The 18,595-nt window shown below is 49.5% G+C and overlaps 1 protein-coding gene across 3 annotated transcripts in view; it reads right to left on the reverse strand.

The window, feature by feature from the left end:
- Window positions 1-18,595, reverse strand: part of AKT2 (AKT serine/threonine kinase 2) — a 101,453-nt gene that overhangs the window by 12,023 nt on the left and 70,835 nt on the right. For all 3 annotated transcript variants that reach the window (XM_089659115.1, XM_089659114.1, XM_089659116.1), the window contains 5 exons: window positions 11,937-12,071; window positions 11,745-11,856; window positions 11,475-11,637; window positions 10,914-11,045; window positions 9,475-9,540 (listed from right to left, as the gene is read on the reverse strand). In XM_089659115.1, the coding sequence (XP_089515241.1) occupies window positions 9,475-9,540; window positions 10,914-11,045; window positions 11,475-11,637; window positions 11,745-11,856; window positions 11,937-12,071 (608 nt within the window). The remainder of the gene's footprint in view (window positions 1-9,474; window positions 9,541-10,913; window positions 11,046-11,474; window positions 11,638-11,744; window positions 11,857-11,936; window positions 12,072-18,595) is intronic.

An 18,595-nucleotide genomic window follows, 5' to 3' on the forward strand; every position in this document is an offset into this window, starting at 1 on the left:
TTGGTGTCAGTGGGAGGAATAGTGCCCCATCGTTGGTGTCAGTGGGAGGAATAGTGCCCCATCGTTGGTGTCAGTGGGAGGAATAGTGCCCCATCGAATAGTGCCCCACCTCGGGGCACCCAGCTGCTCGCACCCGGCGACCCTGCCTGGGAACTGCTTCAGGCTTCCCAGCACCCTGCGGGCCACCCTGCACCAGCCAGCCCCAGACCAGGAACCTTTCCAGGACAACGCCGCACCTCCGCTACCTGCATCGAGGGGATTCCATAAAACCATGGGTCTTTAATGCCGTTCCAGATATTGCAATGCATTGTTGATGAGGATTCTCCCGTCCTTCCCATCTCTTGGCCTTTGCTTGGCAACTCGAAGTCTAAGCTCCCAGCTAACACCCCTGGACACCCAGCACCCAGCTACCGGGTACCCAGCTACCACCCCTGGACACCCAGCACCCAGCTACCGGGCACCCAGCTACCACCTCTGGTCACCCAACACCCGGACCACCCAGCGAATCGAGACGTCGCCCAGCGAATTGAGACGTCGCCCAGCGAATCTCCCAGACCCGGACCACCCAGCGAATCTCCAGTCACCGAGCCGCCAGCATCACCAGACACCTTGCCTGCCAACGCCCCCCAACATCGCACCCTACGTCCCCTCCACTCGCCGATCCACCAGACCCACTGATGCCCCCTCGGACGCCAGCATACTGCACCCACAGATTGCAGCCAGCCACCTGCTGGACTCTACTCCCACTCTCCCCCTACAGAAGGACTCTAGTGGACTCCTCCACGGTGATATAGACTCTCCACATCACCTCGCCCTGACCCGTATCCCTTCACCTCCCCTGTCCCGAACAGCACTGCACTCACCCCAGCATGCCACCTGCACTTCTCCTCCTCGTTTTCCTCTCCTCCATCCCAAAAATCGCCTATCTCTACCCGCCCACCCCCCCAAAACAGCTCTACATTGCCCCTTCACTTCTGCCCTCTCCCCACTACGGCACTCACCACCTCCTCCTGGTACTCCACTCCCCGGTCGACCCACGTGCCACCACTACCAGACCCACACGCTCCTGCACCTCCCATTCCCATGCCACCCTCCTCACCCTTCTCCTTCTCCTATCCGCTGGGGACATCTCCCCGAACCCTGGCCCCTCACCACCTCTCCCCCCCTCCAGGGACCCCCCTGCTCCCGCCAGCCGCCGCAACCCCCTCAACCTCATACCTGTGCACCTCCTCCCCACATCCATCCCCCCTCTCTCGGTTGCACTTCTGAACGCCCGCTCGGTTTGCAACAAACTAACTGCCATCCATGACCTCTTTATCTCCCGCTCCCTCAACCTCCTAGCCATCACCGAAACCTGGGTACAGGCCACCGACTCTACCTCCCCTGCGGCACTCTCTCATGGAGGTCTCATCTGGCCCCATTCACCAAGACTGGGCGGTCACAAAGGTGGTGGTGTCGGCCTGCTCCTATCACCGCTGAGCACCTTCCAGGTCCTCCCTAACCCCCCCTCCCTAACCTTCTCCTCCTTCGAGACTCACTGCATCCGGCTCTTCTCACCCACCCCCTTAAGGATCGCAGTGATCTACAGGCCCCCCGGATCCATAGCCCGCTTCCTGGATGACTTCGCCGCCTGGCTTCCCTTCTTCCTCTCCTCTGAGCTACCGACCATCATCCTCGGGGACTTCAACATCCCCATCAACGACCACACCCCAGCTACCTCTCAACTCCTCCACCTAACCACCTCCTTCGCGCTCACACAACACACTCAATCCTCCACCCACATCAATGGGAACACCCTGGACCTCGTCTTCTCCCACCTCTGTACCCTTAACCACTTCACTAACACCCCCTTCCCTCTCTCCGACCACCACCTCCTCACGTTCTCCATCTCCCCTTCCCCTAACTCCCCCCCCCCAGTGCGCCAAACCATCACCAGCCGCAACCTCCGCAACCTGCACCCGGCCCCCCTCCACTCGGCTGCCGACCGCTTGCACGACAGCATCCTTCCACTGTCATGTCCTGACCTAGCCACCACCGCGTACAACGACTCACTATCAGCCACCCTAGACTCTCTGGCACCCCTAACCACACGCAACATCAAACCCAGACCGCTCCAACCATGGCAGAACGACCACACTAAATGCCTCAAACGTCGCAGTCGTACGCTGGAGAGACTATGGCGCAAAACCAGGTCCCCTCATGCATTCTCCCTCTACAAATCTGCCTTCCTCACCTACACCTCCTCCCTCCACGCCGCCAAGCAGGCCTACTTCGTTGACCTGATCAACACCCTCTCAAACTGCCCTCGCCGACTCTTCTCCACCTTCAACTCCCTGCTCTCTCCCCCCCCTCCTCCACTCAGTACCTCACTTACCGCCCACGAGATTGCCACTCATCTCCATAGCAAGATTGACGCAATCCGCAAGGACATAGTCAACTTGCAGTCTATCTCCCCATCTAGCCTCTCCCCTTCCATCACCCTCTCATCTCTCCCCTCCTCTGACCTTGCAACGGCACTGCCCCCCACCACACCCAAGGCCCTGCCTACCGTAACCCCCCCATCACTGCACTCCTTCAGCCCTACTACCACTGAGGAAGTCACCAGAGTCTTCTCAGAAGCCAGCCTCACTACCTGCCCCCTGGACCCTATCCCCTCTCAACTCCTCCGGTCACCCCCCTCTTCCCTCATCCGCTCCCTTACCCACATCTTCAATCTCTCCCTCGCTACTGGCGTCTTCCCCTCCCCCCTAAAACATGCGCACATCACCCCCATACTCAAAAAGCCCTCCCTGGACCCCACTGACCTCAACAACCTCAGACCAATTTCCCTGCTGCCACTCACTTCCAAGCTCCTTGAGCGCTTGGTCTACGATCGCCTAAGCGCCCACCTAACTGACAACAACCTCCTTGACCCACTACAGTCCGGCTTCCGTCCCCTACACTCCACCGAAACTGCCCTCCTCAAAATCACAAACGATCTACTAACTGCCAAAGCCAAAGGCGACTACTCTGTCCTCCTCCTCCTAGACCTCTCTGCGGCTTTTGACACAGTCGACCACCCCCTCCTCCTTAATAAACTACTCTCCCTTGGCATCAGAGACACCGCTCTCTCTTGGTTCTCGTCCTATCTATCCCAACGCTCCTTCAGCGTTTCCTACAACGGCGCCACCTCCTCTTCCCTCCCCCTCTCTGTTGGGGTCCCCCAGGGCTCTGTCCTTGGACCCCTTCTCTTCTCCATCTACACCTCCTCCCTTGGCAAACTCATACACTCCCACGGCTTCAACTACCACCTCTATGCTGATGATACTCAAATCTACCTATCCACCCCTCACCTCACCCCCACATTCTCCGCCCGCATCACTCACCTCCTAAACGACATCTCTGACTGGATGTCGCTCCATTTCCTCAAACTCAACCTCTCCAAAACCGAGCTTCTCGTCTTTCCCCCTTCCCGTGCCCCCCCCCCCCATCCTTTCCATCACTACCAACAACACCACCATCAATCCCGCCCAGCAAGCCAAGGTCCTTGGCGTCATTCTGGACTCAAACCTTTCCTTCCAACCTCATGTCAAATCACTCACAAATACATGCAGGCTCCACCTTCGCAACATCGCCAAAATACGCTCCTTCCTTACCCCAGACACCACTAAACTACTCGTTCACTCCCTGATTATCTCACGCCTTGACTACTGCAACTCCCTCCTCATCGGCCTACCCCAGTGCAAACTCTCCCCGCTTCAGACCATCCTGAACTCAGCTGCCAGACTCATCCACCTCACCAGCCGCTCCACCTCTGCCACCCCCCTCTGCCTCTCCCTCCACTGGCTCCCCATTGCCCAACGCATTAAATTCAAACTGCTCACTCTGACCTATAAAGCCATTCACAACACTGCCCCTAACTACCTCACCGACCTGATTCCCAAGTACCACCCTACCCGTACCCTTCGCTCTTCACAGGACCTCCTATCTTGCTCCCTGGTCTCCTCCTCCCACGCACGACTGCAAGACTTCTCCAGGTCCTCCCCCATCCTCTGGAACTCACTACCCCAATCCATCAGACTGTCACCTTCCCTCCTCACCTTCAGGCGCTCCCTGAAAACCCACCTCTTCAGGGAAGCCTACCCCACCCTCACCTAACAGCCGCTGCCCTTCCCTCCTCCTACCACTCCATCCCCCACAGCCATTTCCTCCTGTACCTCTACCCCCTCCCTCCTAGATTGTAAGCTCGAAAGAGTAGGGCCCTCTTACCCCTTGTGTGCTGTTTGATGTTACTGTACTGTTTCATGTATTGTCCCCCCTCTATTGTACAGCGCTGAGCAAACCCTTTGGCGCTATATAAACTCGAGGAATAGTGCCCCATCGTTGGTGTCGGTGGGGGGAGGAATAGTGCCCCATCGTTGGTGTCAGTGGGGGGAGGAATAGTGCCCCATCGTTGGTGTCAGTGGGGGGAGGAATAGTGCCCCATCGTTGGTGTCAGTGGGGGGAGGAATAGTGCCCCATCGTTGGTGTCAGTGGGGGGAGGAATAGTGCCCCATCGTTGGTGTCAGTGGGGGGAGGAATAGTGCCCCATCGTTGGTGTCAGTGGGGGGAGGAATAGTGCCCCATCGTTGGTGTCAGTGGGGGGAGGAATAGTGCCCCATCGTTGGTGTCAGTGGGGGGAGGAATAGTGCCCCATCGTTGGTGTCAGTGGGGGGAGGAATAGTGCCCCATCGTTGGTGTCAGTGGGGGGAGGAATAGTGCCCCATCGTTGGTGTCAGTGGGGGGAGGAATAGTGCCCCATCGTTGGTGTCAGTGGGGGGAGGAATAGTGCCCCATCGTTGGTGTCAGTGGGGGGAGGAATAGTGCCCCATCGTTGGTGTCAGTGGGGGGAGGAATAGTGCCCCATCGTTGGTGTCAGTGGGGGGAGGAATAGTGCCCCATCGTTGGTGTCAGTGGGGGGAGGAATAGTGCCCCATCGTTGGTGTCAGTGGGGGGAGGAATAGTGCCCCATCGTTGGTGTCAGTGGGGGGAGGAATAGTGCCCCATCGTTGGTGTCAGTGGGGGGAGGAATAGTGCCCCATCGTTGGTGTCAGTGGGGGGAGGAATAGTGCCCCATCGTTGGTGTCAGTGGGGGGAGGAATAGTGCCCCATCGTTGGTGTCAGTGGGGGGAGGAATAGTGCCCCATCGTTGGTGTCAGTGGGGGGAGGAATAGTGCCCCATCGTTGGTGTCAGTGGGGGGAGGAATAGTGCCCCATCGTTGGTGTCAGTGGGGGGAGGAATAGTGCCCCATCGTTGGTGTCAGTGGGGGGAGGAATAGTGCCCCATCGTTGGTGTCAGTGGGGGGAGGAATAGTGCCCCATCGTTGGTGTCAGTGGGGGGAGGAATAGTGCCCCATCGTTGGTGTCAGTGGGGGGAGGAATAGTGCCCCATCGTTGGTGTCAGTGGGGGGAGGAATAGTGCCCCATCGTTGGTGTCAGTGGGGGGAGGAATAGTGCCCCATCGTTGGTGTCAGTGGGGGGAGGAATAGTGCCCCATCGTTGGTGTCAGTGGGGGGAGGAATAGTGCCCCATCGTTGGTGTCAGTGGGGGGAGGAATAGTGCCCCATCGTTGGTGTCAGTGGGGGGAGGAATAGTGCCCCATCGTTGGTGTCAGTGGGGGGAGGAATAGTGCCCCATCGTTGGTGTCAGTGGGGGGAGGAATAGTGCCCCATCGTTGGTGTCAGTGGGGGGAGGAATAGTGCCCCATCGTTGGTGTCAGTGGGGGGAGGAATAGTGCCCCATCGTTGGTGTCAGTGGGGGGAGGAATAGTGCCCCATCGTTGGTGTCAGTGGGGGGAGGAATAGTGCCCCATCGTTGGTGTCAGTGGGGGGAGGAATAGTGCCCCATCGTTGGTGTCAGTGGGGGGAGGAATAGTGCCCCATCGTTGGTGTCAGTGGGGGGAGGAATAGTGCCCCATCGTTGGTGTCAGTGGGGGGAGGAATAGTGCCCCATCGTTGGTGTCAGTGGGGGGAGGAATAGTGCCCCATCGTTGGTGTCAGTGGGGGGAGGAATAGTGCCCCATCGTTGGTGTCAGTGGGGGGAGGAATAGTGCCCCATCGTTGGTGTCAGTGGGGGGAGGAATAGTGCCCCATCGTTGGTGTCAGTGGGGGGAGGAATAGTGCCCCATCGTTGGTGTCAGTGGGGGGAGGAATAGTGCCCCATCGTTGGTGTCAGTGGGGGGAGGAATAGTGCCCCATCGTTGGTGTCAGTGGGGGGAGGAATAGTGCCCCATCGTTGGTGTCAGTGGGGGGAGGAATAGTGCCCCATCGTTGGTGTCAGTGGGGGGAGGAATAGTGCCCCATCGTTGGTGTCAGTGGGGGGAGGAATAGTGCCCCATCGTTGGTGTCAGTGGGGGGAGGAATAGTGCCCCATCGTTGGTGTCAGTGGGGGGAGGAATAGTGCCCCATCGTTGGTGTCAGTGGGGGGAGGAATAGTGCCCCATCGTTGGTGTCAGTGGGGGGAGGAATAGTGCCCCATCGTTGGTGTCAGTGGGGGGAGGAATAGTGCCCCATCGTTGGTGTCAGTGGGGGGAGGAATAGTGCCCCATCGTTGGTGTCAGTGGGGGGAGGAATAGTGCCCCATCGTTGGTGTCAGTGGGGGGAGGAATAGTGCCCCATCGTTGGTGTCAGTGGGGGGAGGAATAGTGCCCCATCGTTGGTGTCAGTGGGGGGAGGAATAGTGCCCCATCGTTGGTGTCAGTGGGGGGAGGAATAGTGCCCCATCGTTGGTGTCAGTGGGGGGAGGAATAGTGCCCCATCGTTGGTGTCAGTGGGGGGAGGAATAGTGCCCCATCGTTGGTGTCAGTGGGGGGAGGAATAGTGCCCCATCGTTGGTGTCAGTGGGGGGAGGAATAGTGCCCCATCGTTGGTGTCAGTGGGGGGAGGAATAGTGCCCCATCGTTGGTGTCAGTGGGGGGAGGAATAGTGCCCCATCGTTGGTGTCAGTGGGGGGAGGAATAGTGCCCCATCGTTGGTGTCAGTGGGGGGAGGAATAGTGCCCCATCGTTGGTGTCAGTGGGGGGAGGAATAGTGCCCCATCGTTGGTGTCAGTGGGGGGAGGAATAGTGCCCCATCGTTGGTGTCAGTGGGGGGAGGAATAGTGCCCCATCGTTGGTGTCAGTGGGGGGAGGAATAGTGCCCCATCGTTGGTGTCAGTGGGGGGAGGAATAGTGCCCCATCGTTGGTGTCAGTGGGGGGAGGAATAGTGCCCCATCGTTGGTGTCAGTGGGGGGAGGAATAGTGCCCCATCGTTGGTGTCAGTGGGGGGAGGAATAGTGCCCCATCGTTGGTGTCAGTGGGGGGAGGAATAGTGCCCCATCGTTGGTGTCAGTGGGGGGAGGAATAGTGCCCCATCGTTGGTGTCAGTGGGGGGAGGAATAGTGCCCCATCGTTGGTGTCAGTGGGGGGAGGAATAGTGCCCCATCGTTGGTGTCAGTGGGGGGAGGAATAGTGCCCCATCGTTGGTGTCAGTGGGGGGAGGAATAGTGCCCCATCGTTGGTGTCAGTGGGGGGAGGAATAGTGCCCCATCGTTGGTGTCAGTGGGGGGAGGAATAGTGCCCCATCGTTGGTGTCAGTGGGGGGAGGAATAGTGCCCCATCGTTGGTGTCAGTGGGGGGAGGAATAGTGCCCCATCGTTGGTGTCAGTGGGGGGAGGAATAGTGCCCCATCGTTGGTGTCAGTGGGGGGAGGAATAGTGCCCCATCGTTGGTGTCAGTGGGGGGAGGAATAGTGCCCCATCGTTGGTGTCAGTGGGGGGAGGAATAGTGCCCCATCGTTGGTGTCAGTGGGGGGAGGAATAGTGCCCCATCGTTGGTGTCAGTGGGGGGAGGAATAGTGCCCCATCGTTGGTGTCAGTGGGGGGAGGAATAGTGCCCCATCGTTGGTGTCAGTGGGGGGAGGAATAGTGCCCCATCGTTGGTGTCAGTGGGGGGAGGAATAGTGCCCCATCGTTGGTGTCAGTGGGGGGAGGAATAGTGCCCCATCGTTGGTGTCAGTGGGGGGAGGAATAGTGCCCCATCGTTGGTGTCAGTGGGGGGAGGAATAGTGCCCCATCGTTGGTATTAGTGACAGCCTGGGCTCGCTCTCTCACTTACCTGTCAGCTGTCTTCCTTCTCTGGCCGCTCTCCTCTTCACTCGCTCCGGCAGCTCCCTCGATCTTCTTTGATGTACGCGCGCTGCCGCTCGGCTCCTCCTCTCCAAGCTCCACCTCCTCGCCGGTGATTGGCCGCCTGTGTGCCTCTCCTGAGCTACAGTTCCGGTGGCCAATCAGCGGCGAGGAGGCGGAGCTGCTGAGTGATCCCGGAGGTGTGGCCAGGTGACAGGAGCAGCGTATCATCCCGCCCACACATCGCCGGAGAGAGGAGCGGTGTCTCGGTTCCTAAGACCATCGGAAATATGTGTTTTCCGATGGTCTTAGGCGACCCCTGGGAAATGGTCGTTCGACCCCCAAAGGGGTCGCGACCCCCAGGTTGAGAACCGCTGCTTTACAGGTTACCACTTTAGATTCACACAGGAGATCTGGTGCTAGAATTACTACCTATGATCTTAAGTGTGGAACGATCGCTGTTTGCGTGCATTCGAGACCGACACTAGTTCGCCTTTGCAGGCGAGCATGGGGGGACAGGGCCCCATTAAATTTTTGTATTTTTTTTAGCATTGTGACTATAGATATATATATATATATATTTTTTTTTTTTTTCACGCTGTGACATAATATATATTTTTTTAGTCACATCTATTGGGCAGCACAGTGGCTAAATGGTTAGCACTTCTGCATGGTAGTACTAGGGTCATTGGTTCAAATCCCAACCACGGCACCACCTGCCTGGAGTTTGCATGTTTTCCCTGTGCCTGCGTGGGTTTCCTCTGGGTACTACGGTTTCCTCCCACACGCCAAAGACATGCTGGTAGGTTAATTGGCTCCTGTCTAAATTGGCCCTAATATGTATATGTATGAATGTGAGTTAGGGACCATAGATTGTACACCCCTTGAAAGTTAGGGACTGATGTGAACGTACAATATATATGTAAAGCGCTGCGTAAATTGATGGCGCTATATAAGTACCTGTAATAAATAATAATTGCTGTTACAAAGAATGTAAACATCCCTTGTAACAGCAAAAAGGGATGTGTCAGGTACTCTTTATGGAGTCCCCTTCAAAGCATCTGATCACACCAAGATCGGTGTGATCAAATGCTTTTCATTTCTAAAAATGTGCGCCGCTTACCGCCATGTAAACTGGAAGTGATGTAAGGTCTTTGCTTTCGGGTTACTACATCAGGTATAACTACTCAAACTCCAGCAATGTACGGGTACGTCGCTGGAGCTGAAGTGGCTATTGAAGGGATTTAAAAAAAAGTATACCACCAATACAGCTGTACTGTAATGATACAATTACAAATGTATATTTAGGGACATAAACTGAGAAATAGAGCACTTCCTTAAACAGAACATACCGTTAAAAAGGGATGCCTTGTATTCTGCAAGACTCTGCTCTCTGTAACTGTATGAGCTACTTCATCCTGGAGTTAAAGAGAAGATACCACATGAGAAACCAAAATGAGACAGCAGAAACACAAGTAACATGAAAAGCAAAAAGCAACTCTTTGTTTTTCTCTTTTGTTGAGCTCTATTCATGAAAACTGTGCAGGGCAATCACTTACATATACAGTGCTATATGGGCAATGTGATACCTTATAATTCCGGTATACCTGAAGACATCTTTGTACATGCAGGTAGAAAATAATCTCTTCCCCTTTCTTGGTATTCCATAGTTTATATGACTTAACAAACGTGACCAAGAGTGGCTGGCATGAGACTTGGATAAAAGTTGAGGGTAGTGCTATGCTGACTCTTGTCCAGTTTCCTAAAGGTTTTGTTTGACCAAACATTAGAAAGGTGAAGCTGAGGGATCTAAGTGTCTGTCTAAGGAATAACTCTTGGTGCAAGGTGTGGAGATCAGAGTGTTGACCTCCTGGAATTGTCGTGTCTCATATATATATATATATATATATATATATATATATATATATATATATATATATAAAGGAAAAGTTTGGAGTTGTTCTTTGCAACGTCTTCTGCGTTTTGACTCAAAGTAAAGTCCTAAAGGGGGAAGATCAGCAATGACAGCCAGGCAACTTTCATTTTTAGAAGTTGTCAGCAATGGCTCTTTCAAGAGGAGAAGCAAAGATGAAGACAAGAAGTCCACAGCTGCTCAGATAACTAAACTTCGTAAAAAAAAAAAAAAAAAAGCACACAGAAGGGCATGAGTAAATGCCCGGCAAGTCAATGCTTAAAAAGAATACACTGCAACAGGAAAACGTCTACGGCAAGTTCAAACCCAATCAGCAAAAAACAGAATAAAGCCACAGCCTAAAAAAGACATCATGAAAACTAGATGAAGGCTAGGAAAGCATTGCCTGGTCCGATGCCTCTCCATTTCCATTGACATGTAGATGGTGGGGTCATGACTTGCATTACACACCATGAAACTTTGGCTTCATCCAAAAAGTTGAGCACATAAGGACCTTTAAAGCCACTCCCCCCCACTGTAACTCATGCTTAATATTCTTTATAGTTTCCTTTTCTAGATGTCCCATGATAAGCAGGGTCCTCTTTGGATCTTCTCTTGAGCTGGGAGGTCCAAAATGATGCCTGTGTTGTTATATCGAGTACATAGCACCATGGTGACACCCTGCACAGTAAGGACATCCTCAGGACATCTGGTGGTGAATATGAAATACTGTGGGGAACAGCGCTGGAGAGGCGGTCCAAAGCTGCCTTTTTATTTTGAAACAACCATGCTCACATCCCTTTATGTGTAAATAATATGTACACCTAATAAAGTGGTCACCAAAAGCATATATAGGAGCTTAAAACTCTGCCCACTCACCTTGGCTATGATGACATCTTTGCGTAAAATTTTCATAGCATAATAGCGACCCGTTGCCTTCTCCCGTACCAGAATCACTTTTCCAAATGTTCCTTTTCCCAACAGCTTCAGATAGTCAAAATCATTCATGGTCTACAGATGAAGAGTTCACAAATGAAAAAAATAAACTAAAGTAATAGTAAAAAAATCCAGCAAATATTTCCTTTTATTATGATCAGTTAACCGAAAGCGAAATTATAATCTAAGGTTTTTTTTTTCCTTTTAAGCCCTGTTCACATGGGGCAATTAGCGGCATGCCGCATGTAGGGCTGTCCGTTTACCGGCATGAGGATGCAGAGGTTGCGTAGATCCTTCTGCTGGTGTCCCATTGTTGTCTACTGTGACATGTGGCTGTGTGGACACAGAGGTTATATCTCACTATGAAATGCACATGTCATATTAGGACAAAGCGGCTATATTCGTGATGCCTCATGGCTACCCTCATATTTTTCTTACATTGAGTTTATTTTAAGCCATTTTGAGAACAAATTGGGCTGTCTTTTCGGAGCTATTCCCACTTACTGCTTTGGATCGCCCCTTCGATATTGCCACGTCCATCTCTTCTGTGCTGGTTGCATCGCTCGGAGAGCTACTCTTGAAGTCCATGGCTTCATCATCCTCCAGTTCAGAATCTCTGTTCTTTAAGCTGTTGGCAACGGTTTGGATTGCTCTCATCCATTCCTCCCTGTCGTATTACAAAACCAATATGTCGTCATTGTAGTGCCTCTACCATCAATTTCCACTTTTATAACCAGCTGAAATCAGCAAATCAACCAGCCAAGGCCCTGTTACCTCTCTTCAGGTGTGTCAACATGAAATGTGCGCTCAATAACCGTCGTCCACTGTAAGCATCGTATCACAAAGGTATTGGGTCGGGGACGCTCTGTCTTCATGAGCTGGCATTCTGAAAGAAAGGACATTGTACAGTGTAGGTATAGGTAGAGTTGTAATGTCTCCAGGAATGTGAAGGATCTAGACGCTTACCTCCCACAGTGAAGTTGTTAAGAGGTGGCATAGATAAACTGTGCTCTGAGGAATCTGGCTTCTCCTTATACCCAATGAAGGAACCATCGCTCTTCAATAGGAAATACCTGGGCCTCCAGGTCTTTATATATTCACCTGTGGAAAAAAAAAAGAGAACATCAACAATCTCTACATACAGTGGATATAAAAAGTATACACATCCTTGTTAAAATGAACTCCATCTTTCAGCATGACAACGACCCAAAGCATACATCTAAATCAACAAAGGAATGGCTTCACCAGAAGATTAAACAGTTTTGGAATGGCCCAGCCAGAGCCCAGACCTGAATCCGATTGAAAATCAGTGATCTGAAGAGGGCTGTGCACAGGAGATGCCCTCACAATCTGACAGATTTGGAGTGTTTTTGCAAGGAAGAGTGGGAAAAATATTGCCAAGTCAAGATTTGCCATGCTGATAGACTCATACCCAAAAAGACTGAGTGCTGGAATCACATCAAAAGGTGCTTCAACAAAGTATTAGTTTAAGGGTGTGTACACTTATGCAACCATATTATTTTAGTTTTTTATTTTTAAGTCCCTCCACCTAAAAGATTTCAGTTTGTTGTTCAACTGAGTTGCACAGTTTATAGGTTACATTAAGGTGGAAAAAAATCTGAAATGATTTATCTTTGTCTCATTTTTTTACATCAAAGAAACCTGACATTTTAACAGGGGTGTGTAGACTTTTTATATCCACTTCCATAATAAAGGAGCAATTTTTTTTGTGGGTGTGTGTTTTTAACCAGTTTGTCTAGAACAATTTTTATTTATTTTTTGCGGACATTAACCACTAGCCTACAGGGCACTTATACCCCCTTCCTGCCCAGGCCAATTTCCAGCTTTCAGCGCTGTCGCACTTTGAATGACAATTGCGCGATCATGCAACACTGTACCCATATGACATTTTTATCATTTTTTTGTGACAGATAGAGCTTTATTTTGGTGGTATTTAATCACCTCTGGGGTTTTTATTTTTTCTTAAACTAAAAACCACTGAAAATTTTGAAAAAAAAACCAAAACGTTTTTCTTAGTTTTTGTTATACAGTTTTGTAAAGAAGTGATTTTTCTCCTTCACGGATTTGCACTAATGAGGCTGCAGTGATGGGCACTGATAGGTGGCACTTGTAGGTGGCACTGATGGGCATTGACAGGCATCACTGATGAGCACTGAAAGGCAGCACTCATATATGGCACTGACTGGCACTGATAGGTGGCACTGATGGGTGACACTGAAAGGCAGCTCAGATGGGCACTGATATGTGGCATTGATGTGGCACTGATGGGTACTGAAATGTGGCACTGGCAGGTGGCATGGATAAGCACTAAGAGACTGATGGACACTGACAGGTGGCACTGCTTGGGCTACACTGATCATCAGTGCTCTGATGATCTATGTACATGTAGCCTCCGAGGAATGCAGATTGGACACAGCTGATCACATGACCGAGCCGAAATCTTCGGCTGTTTCCGTGGATCGGTGATCTGCTGTGTCTGAGGGACACAGCGCACCGCGGATCGCCACTCTGGGAGCCACGCATGCGCGGTTAGAATGGGAGGACGTCATATGATGTCCTACCAGAACGAGAGAACCACCTTGCGTCCCTCATATTAATATATGGCGGGCGGGAGGCGGTTAAAATCTGCTATAATAATAGAACACCCAGAACATTATTTTCTGAAAGTAAAGGCATTGTAGAATGAAAAGATGGTTCTAGCAGCTTTTTTATGTGGCACAATATATGTGCAACTGTATTTCAATGAATATTTTCAGGAAAAAAATCATTTTAGTGCCACAACACACACACTAATACCCAATGTTTTCATAAAATATAAAAGAAAGGGTTGCATTGTTTGCATTCTCCAAAGGCAAAAGCTTTCAAATCGTTACATCTTGTCAGTTTAGAGTTAACCATGAATTATAACCCTAGAACGATTACCTTCATGGAAATGTTTGTGGCAATACCTCATATGTGTGGTGCAATCGCAGTTTACATACACGTGCGCATCCTATGCCACTTTTGTTGTACGTAGTTACTTTTTTTTTTCCTTTTTTGGTATTAAAATATATATATATATTTTTTTTACTTTTTTCCCCAATCAACTTTATTGCCATCAAAAGGAGACAGAAAACTGTTCACCCGCACCACAGAAGTGATCGGGCGGCTATAGAGCCACCCAGATCACTTCTACATGATAGCTGGGAGCTCGCTGAACAAAACGGTAACAAGCTCATGGCTGCTATTAAAGCTGCCCAACAGCTATTTATCCAGTGCCTTGCACAAACGGCAATGGGTAAATAAAAGGCCACCGATCCGCTGTTGGAAAAAATATATTGGTACATAAGAGGTTAAAGTGTTACTAAACCTCGGACCCTGCATTCACTATATCTGGTCTCCCACAGTATACAGAACATGGAAATTCAATTACGTTAGTAAAAATAAACTGCTAAATGCCTTTTCTCATCAGCAGTTAGAGCAGTTGTGTCTATCAGTGTCCAGCCGAGCACTAGAAAGCTTGCAGGAGGAGTTCTCTAAGAGGCTGCTGAACCCCTGACCTCTGTCTGTGCACTGCTGACTAGCCTTGTGCTGATCACATGCACTCCCCCCAAAAACAAACCCCCCCTCTCTCTAGCAATACACACCAAACTGAGCATGTGCAGTGTCACCACACAATATGTCTTATCAGGAGATAAGAGGGGGCGCTGGAAGAAGGGGAGGATTATAGCCGCCAGGATCAAACTGTTTTTACGCAATGCAGAGGATTAACCCCTTAGGTTCCACAGAGTATAACAAGCATGCTTTACTGCATATACAGACTGATTGTACTGTTGTGGGTTTAGTAACACTTAAACATTGCTAACTATCATTACTAAATTATATTGCCAATAAGCAGCTAAAGTAGTTGACTTGGGAAGCTTTTACTGCATTGTGGGATCAATTCTATTATTCCCTGGCCAGACCAACTGCAACAGTCTACTCACTGTGTACCTCAGAATTTTTAAATTCACACACACACAATTGTCAAAAGTATTAGGCCCGCCCTCCAAATCATTGGATTCAGGTGTTCCAATCCCCTCCATGGACACAGGTGTATAAAATCATCACCTAGGCATGCAGACGGCTTCTACAAACATTTGTGAAAGAATGGGTCACTCTCAGGAGCTCAGTGACTCCAAGTGTGGTCCCGTGATAGGTTGCCCCCTGTGCAATAAGTCCATCCATGACATTTCCTGGCTACTAAATATTCCACAGTCAACTGTTAGTGGTATTATAACAAAGTGGAAACAATTGGGAACAACAGCAACTCGGCCACCAAGTGGTAGGCCACGTAAAATGACAGAGCGGGGTCAGCGCATGCTGAAGCACACAGTGCGCAGAAGTTACCAACTGTCTGCAGAGTCAATAGCTAAAGACCTCCAAACTTCATGTGGCCTTCACATTAGCACAACAGTGTGTAGAGAGCTTCATGGAATGGGTTTCCATGGCTGAGCAGCTGCATCCAAGCCTTACATCACCAAGTGCAATGCAAAGTGTTGGATGTAGTGGTGTAAAGCACGCCGTCACTGGACTCTAGAGCAGTGGAGACATGTTTTTCTCAAGTGACAAATCATACTTCCCTGTCTGGCAATCCGATGGATGTGTCTGGGTTTAGTCATTTCCAGGAGAACGGTACTTGTCTGACTGCATTGTGCCAAGTGTAAAGTTTGGTGGATGGGGGATTATGGTGTGGGGTTGTTTTTCAGGGGTTGGGCTTGGCCCCCTAGTTCCAGTGAAGGGAACTCTTACGGCGTCAGCATACCAAGACTTTTTGGACAATTTCATGCTCCCAACTTTGTGGGAAGAGTTTGGGGATGGCCCCTTCCTATTCCAACATGACTGCACACCAGTGCACAAAGCAAGGTCCATAAAGACATGGAGGAGCCAGTTTGGGGTGGAGGAACTTGACTGTCCTGCACAGAGTCCTGACCTCAACCCAGCAGAACACCTTTGGGATGAATTAGAGCGGAGACTGTGAGCCAGGCCTCCTCCCCCGACATCAGTACCTGACCTCACAAATGTGTTTCTGGAAGAACGGTCCATCCTTCCCATAGACACCCTCCTAAACCTTGTGGACGGCCTTCCCAGAAGAGTTGAAGCTGTTATAGTTGCAAAGGGCGGGGCCAACTCAATATTGAACCCTACGGACTAAGACTGGGGGGCCATTAAAATGTATGTGCTTGTAAAGGCAGGCCGACCAACACTTTGGGCAATAGTGTGTGTGTGTGTGTGTGTTTTTTAAAGAACCCCCCATATATTTATATACTGTATATTACACACTGTATATAATAATCCCTTTTTTTTTTTTTTTAGAGCCTGATAGGTATTCACTTTTAGGCTGCAAATATTTCTCAACAGCCACTAGAGGGAGCATGTCAATTTGTCAATTTAAGCCGTGTACAGCAAGCATATGTTTTTACCACCCTTGACTAGTCCTGTTTACAATTGGCAAGGCAGCGTACCAACCACAGCATGATGATCTATCACCAGTGACGTATAATAATTATAATGTCACTAACATATTGCATGCTGTACCGATATCATGTTGCTAATATACTGCACACTGCAGGGGGTGCATTTATGACAGCAAAACCCCACATTGTACACGCTGTACTAACAATTATGTTTTTTTCATTATATAAAAAAAATGGACAAAAAAAAAAAAGTAAAACATAACAGAAAACCTATAGCACTCTGGCCTATACAAACATTTTCTATAGTTCTAGAATGATACATTTCTCTTTTTGTATTTTGCATAGAGTAAAGGGAAGGTTATAACCCCTGTAAGGTTTATTTTTGCCATCCGCTTCCCACTGGGGAGAATTCCCTCCACTTCCTGTCCCATAACCAAAAAAGGAAGTGAGAGAAAACTCCTCTAAAATTAAGGAATCCCTGGTTGTCACCAGACCTAGTGTCCCCATCTGAAGATTTCCCCTCTATTACTATTCTAGGCACAAACTAATAGGGACACAGAAAGTAATAAAAACATGACCAGGGTTCAAATTCAATACCAGAGTTGTGTAGATCTTTATTCTAGGTTCACACCTAACCATTTCCCGTTGCGTTTTACAGAAACGCACAGCAGACCATTTAACATGATTTCCTATGGGTCAGGTTCACATCTCTGCGTTTTCACAAGCTGCATTTTTTTTGGGAAAGGGTCAGGGACTTTTTTTTTTTTTTTTTAAACGCAAACCGTTGCATTTTTGGTTCTATAGACTTCAATGGAGACGCTGAAGAAAAGCATGTAGTGCATTTTTGATGTGTTATATTCTGCCCAGCAATACGTTGAAAAACCCCCCCAGAAAACTCATCAAAAACGCTTGTGCAAGAACACAACGCACTGCAAAAAGAACTGCAGAAACGCTTGAAACGCAAATTGCATAGGTGTGAACCTAGCCTTAACCGCTTCCCAACCGCCCTATAGCAGAAATGCTGCTACAGGGTGGCACGGGTGCGCAAAATCACACACCTCTATATCTATCTATATATATCTATATATATATATATATATGTGACACACACACACAGATATATATAGATTATATCTATAATGATTGTGCACTTCTGGGTAGGGTGAGCGCATGTGCGCCCTACCCAGGCCACCATTCGCGGCCGTCAACCACCAGGTCCTGGCCATTGATTACTCATGGGCGCCTGGTGATTGCCGAGGATCTCTGACAGGGAGGAGAACTGTATGTAAACAATACAGTTCTCCTCCCTGTCAGCTCCTGCACACTGCTTTGGATGGCTGTGCACAGCACAACCATCCAAACATTGTGCTTACAGTGAAACACAGGGACACAGGACAGAGTGAACAGCACACAGTTAACCCTTTGATCACCCCACATGTTAACCCCTTCCTGTCCAGTGCGATTAGTACAGTGTCAGTGTTTTTTTTTTTTTTTCTTTTTTTAGCACTGATCACTATATTGGCATCACTGGGGATGTCAATGACACCAAGTCAGTTCCCCCCAGTATAAGAATTCCCGCCACAGTCCCGCTATAAGTCCGCTGATCGCCGCCATTACTAGTAAAAATATATTTTAAAAAAGCCCAGTATATATACCTCCATTTGTAAACGCTATAACTTTCAGGCAAACCAATTAATTTACACATATTGGGATTTTTTTTTTTTTTTTTAGCAAAGACGTAACAGAATACATTTTGGCTAAAATTTATGACAAAATTTTATTTTATTTTTTATTTTTTTTTACTGGACATGTTTAATAGCAAAAAGTAAAAAATAGTTTTTTTTTACTGAAAATTGACAGTTTTTTTTTTATAGCGCAAAAAATTTAAAACCGCACAGGCGATTAAATCCCAAAGCTCAATTGGGGAAAAAAAGGACGTAATTTAATTTGGGTGCAGCGTTGCATGACCGCTCAACTATCAGTTAAAGTAAGGCAGTGCCGTAACGCAAACAAATGGCCTGCTCAGGAAGGGGGGTAAATCCTCAGGAGGGCAAGGGGTTAAAACACAGTCTGTCAATGTTTTCAACCTTGAAGTCCATGATTAGTAAATATTGTCTGATTACATTCATCATGTGTATTCTTCCTTGACTCTTGGTGTTCTGTGTGTTT

Source organism: Staurois parvus, unplaced genomic scaffold (genome assembly GCF_062004578.1).
Source record: "Staurois parvus isolate SC_StPar_1 unplaced genomic scaffold, SC_StPar_1.0 ptg001133l, whole genome shotgun sequence".
In the NCBI taxonomy this organism is placed as follows: domain Eukaryota; kingdom Metazoa; phylum Chordata; class Amphibia; order Anura; family Ranidae; genus Staurois; species Staurois parvus.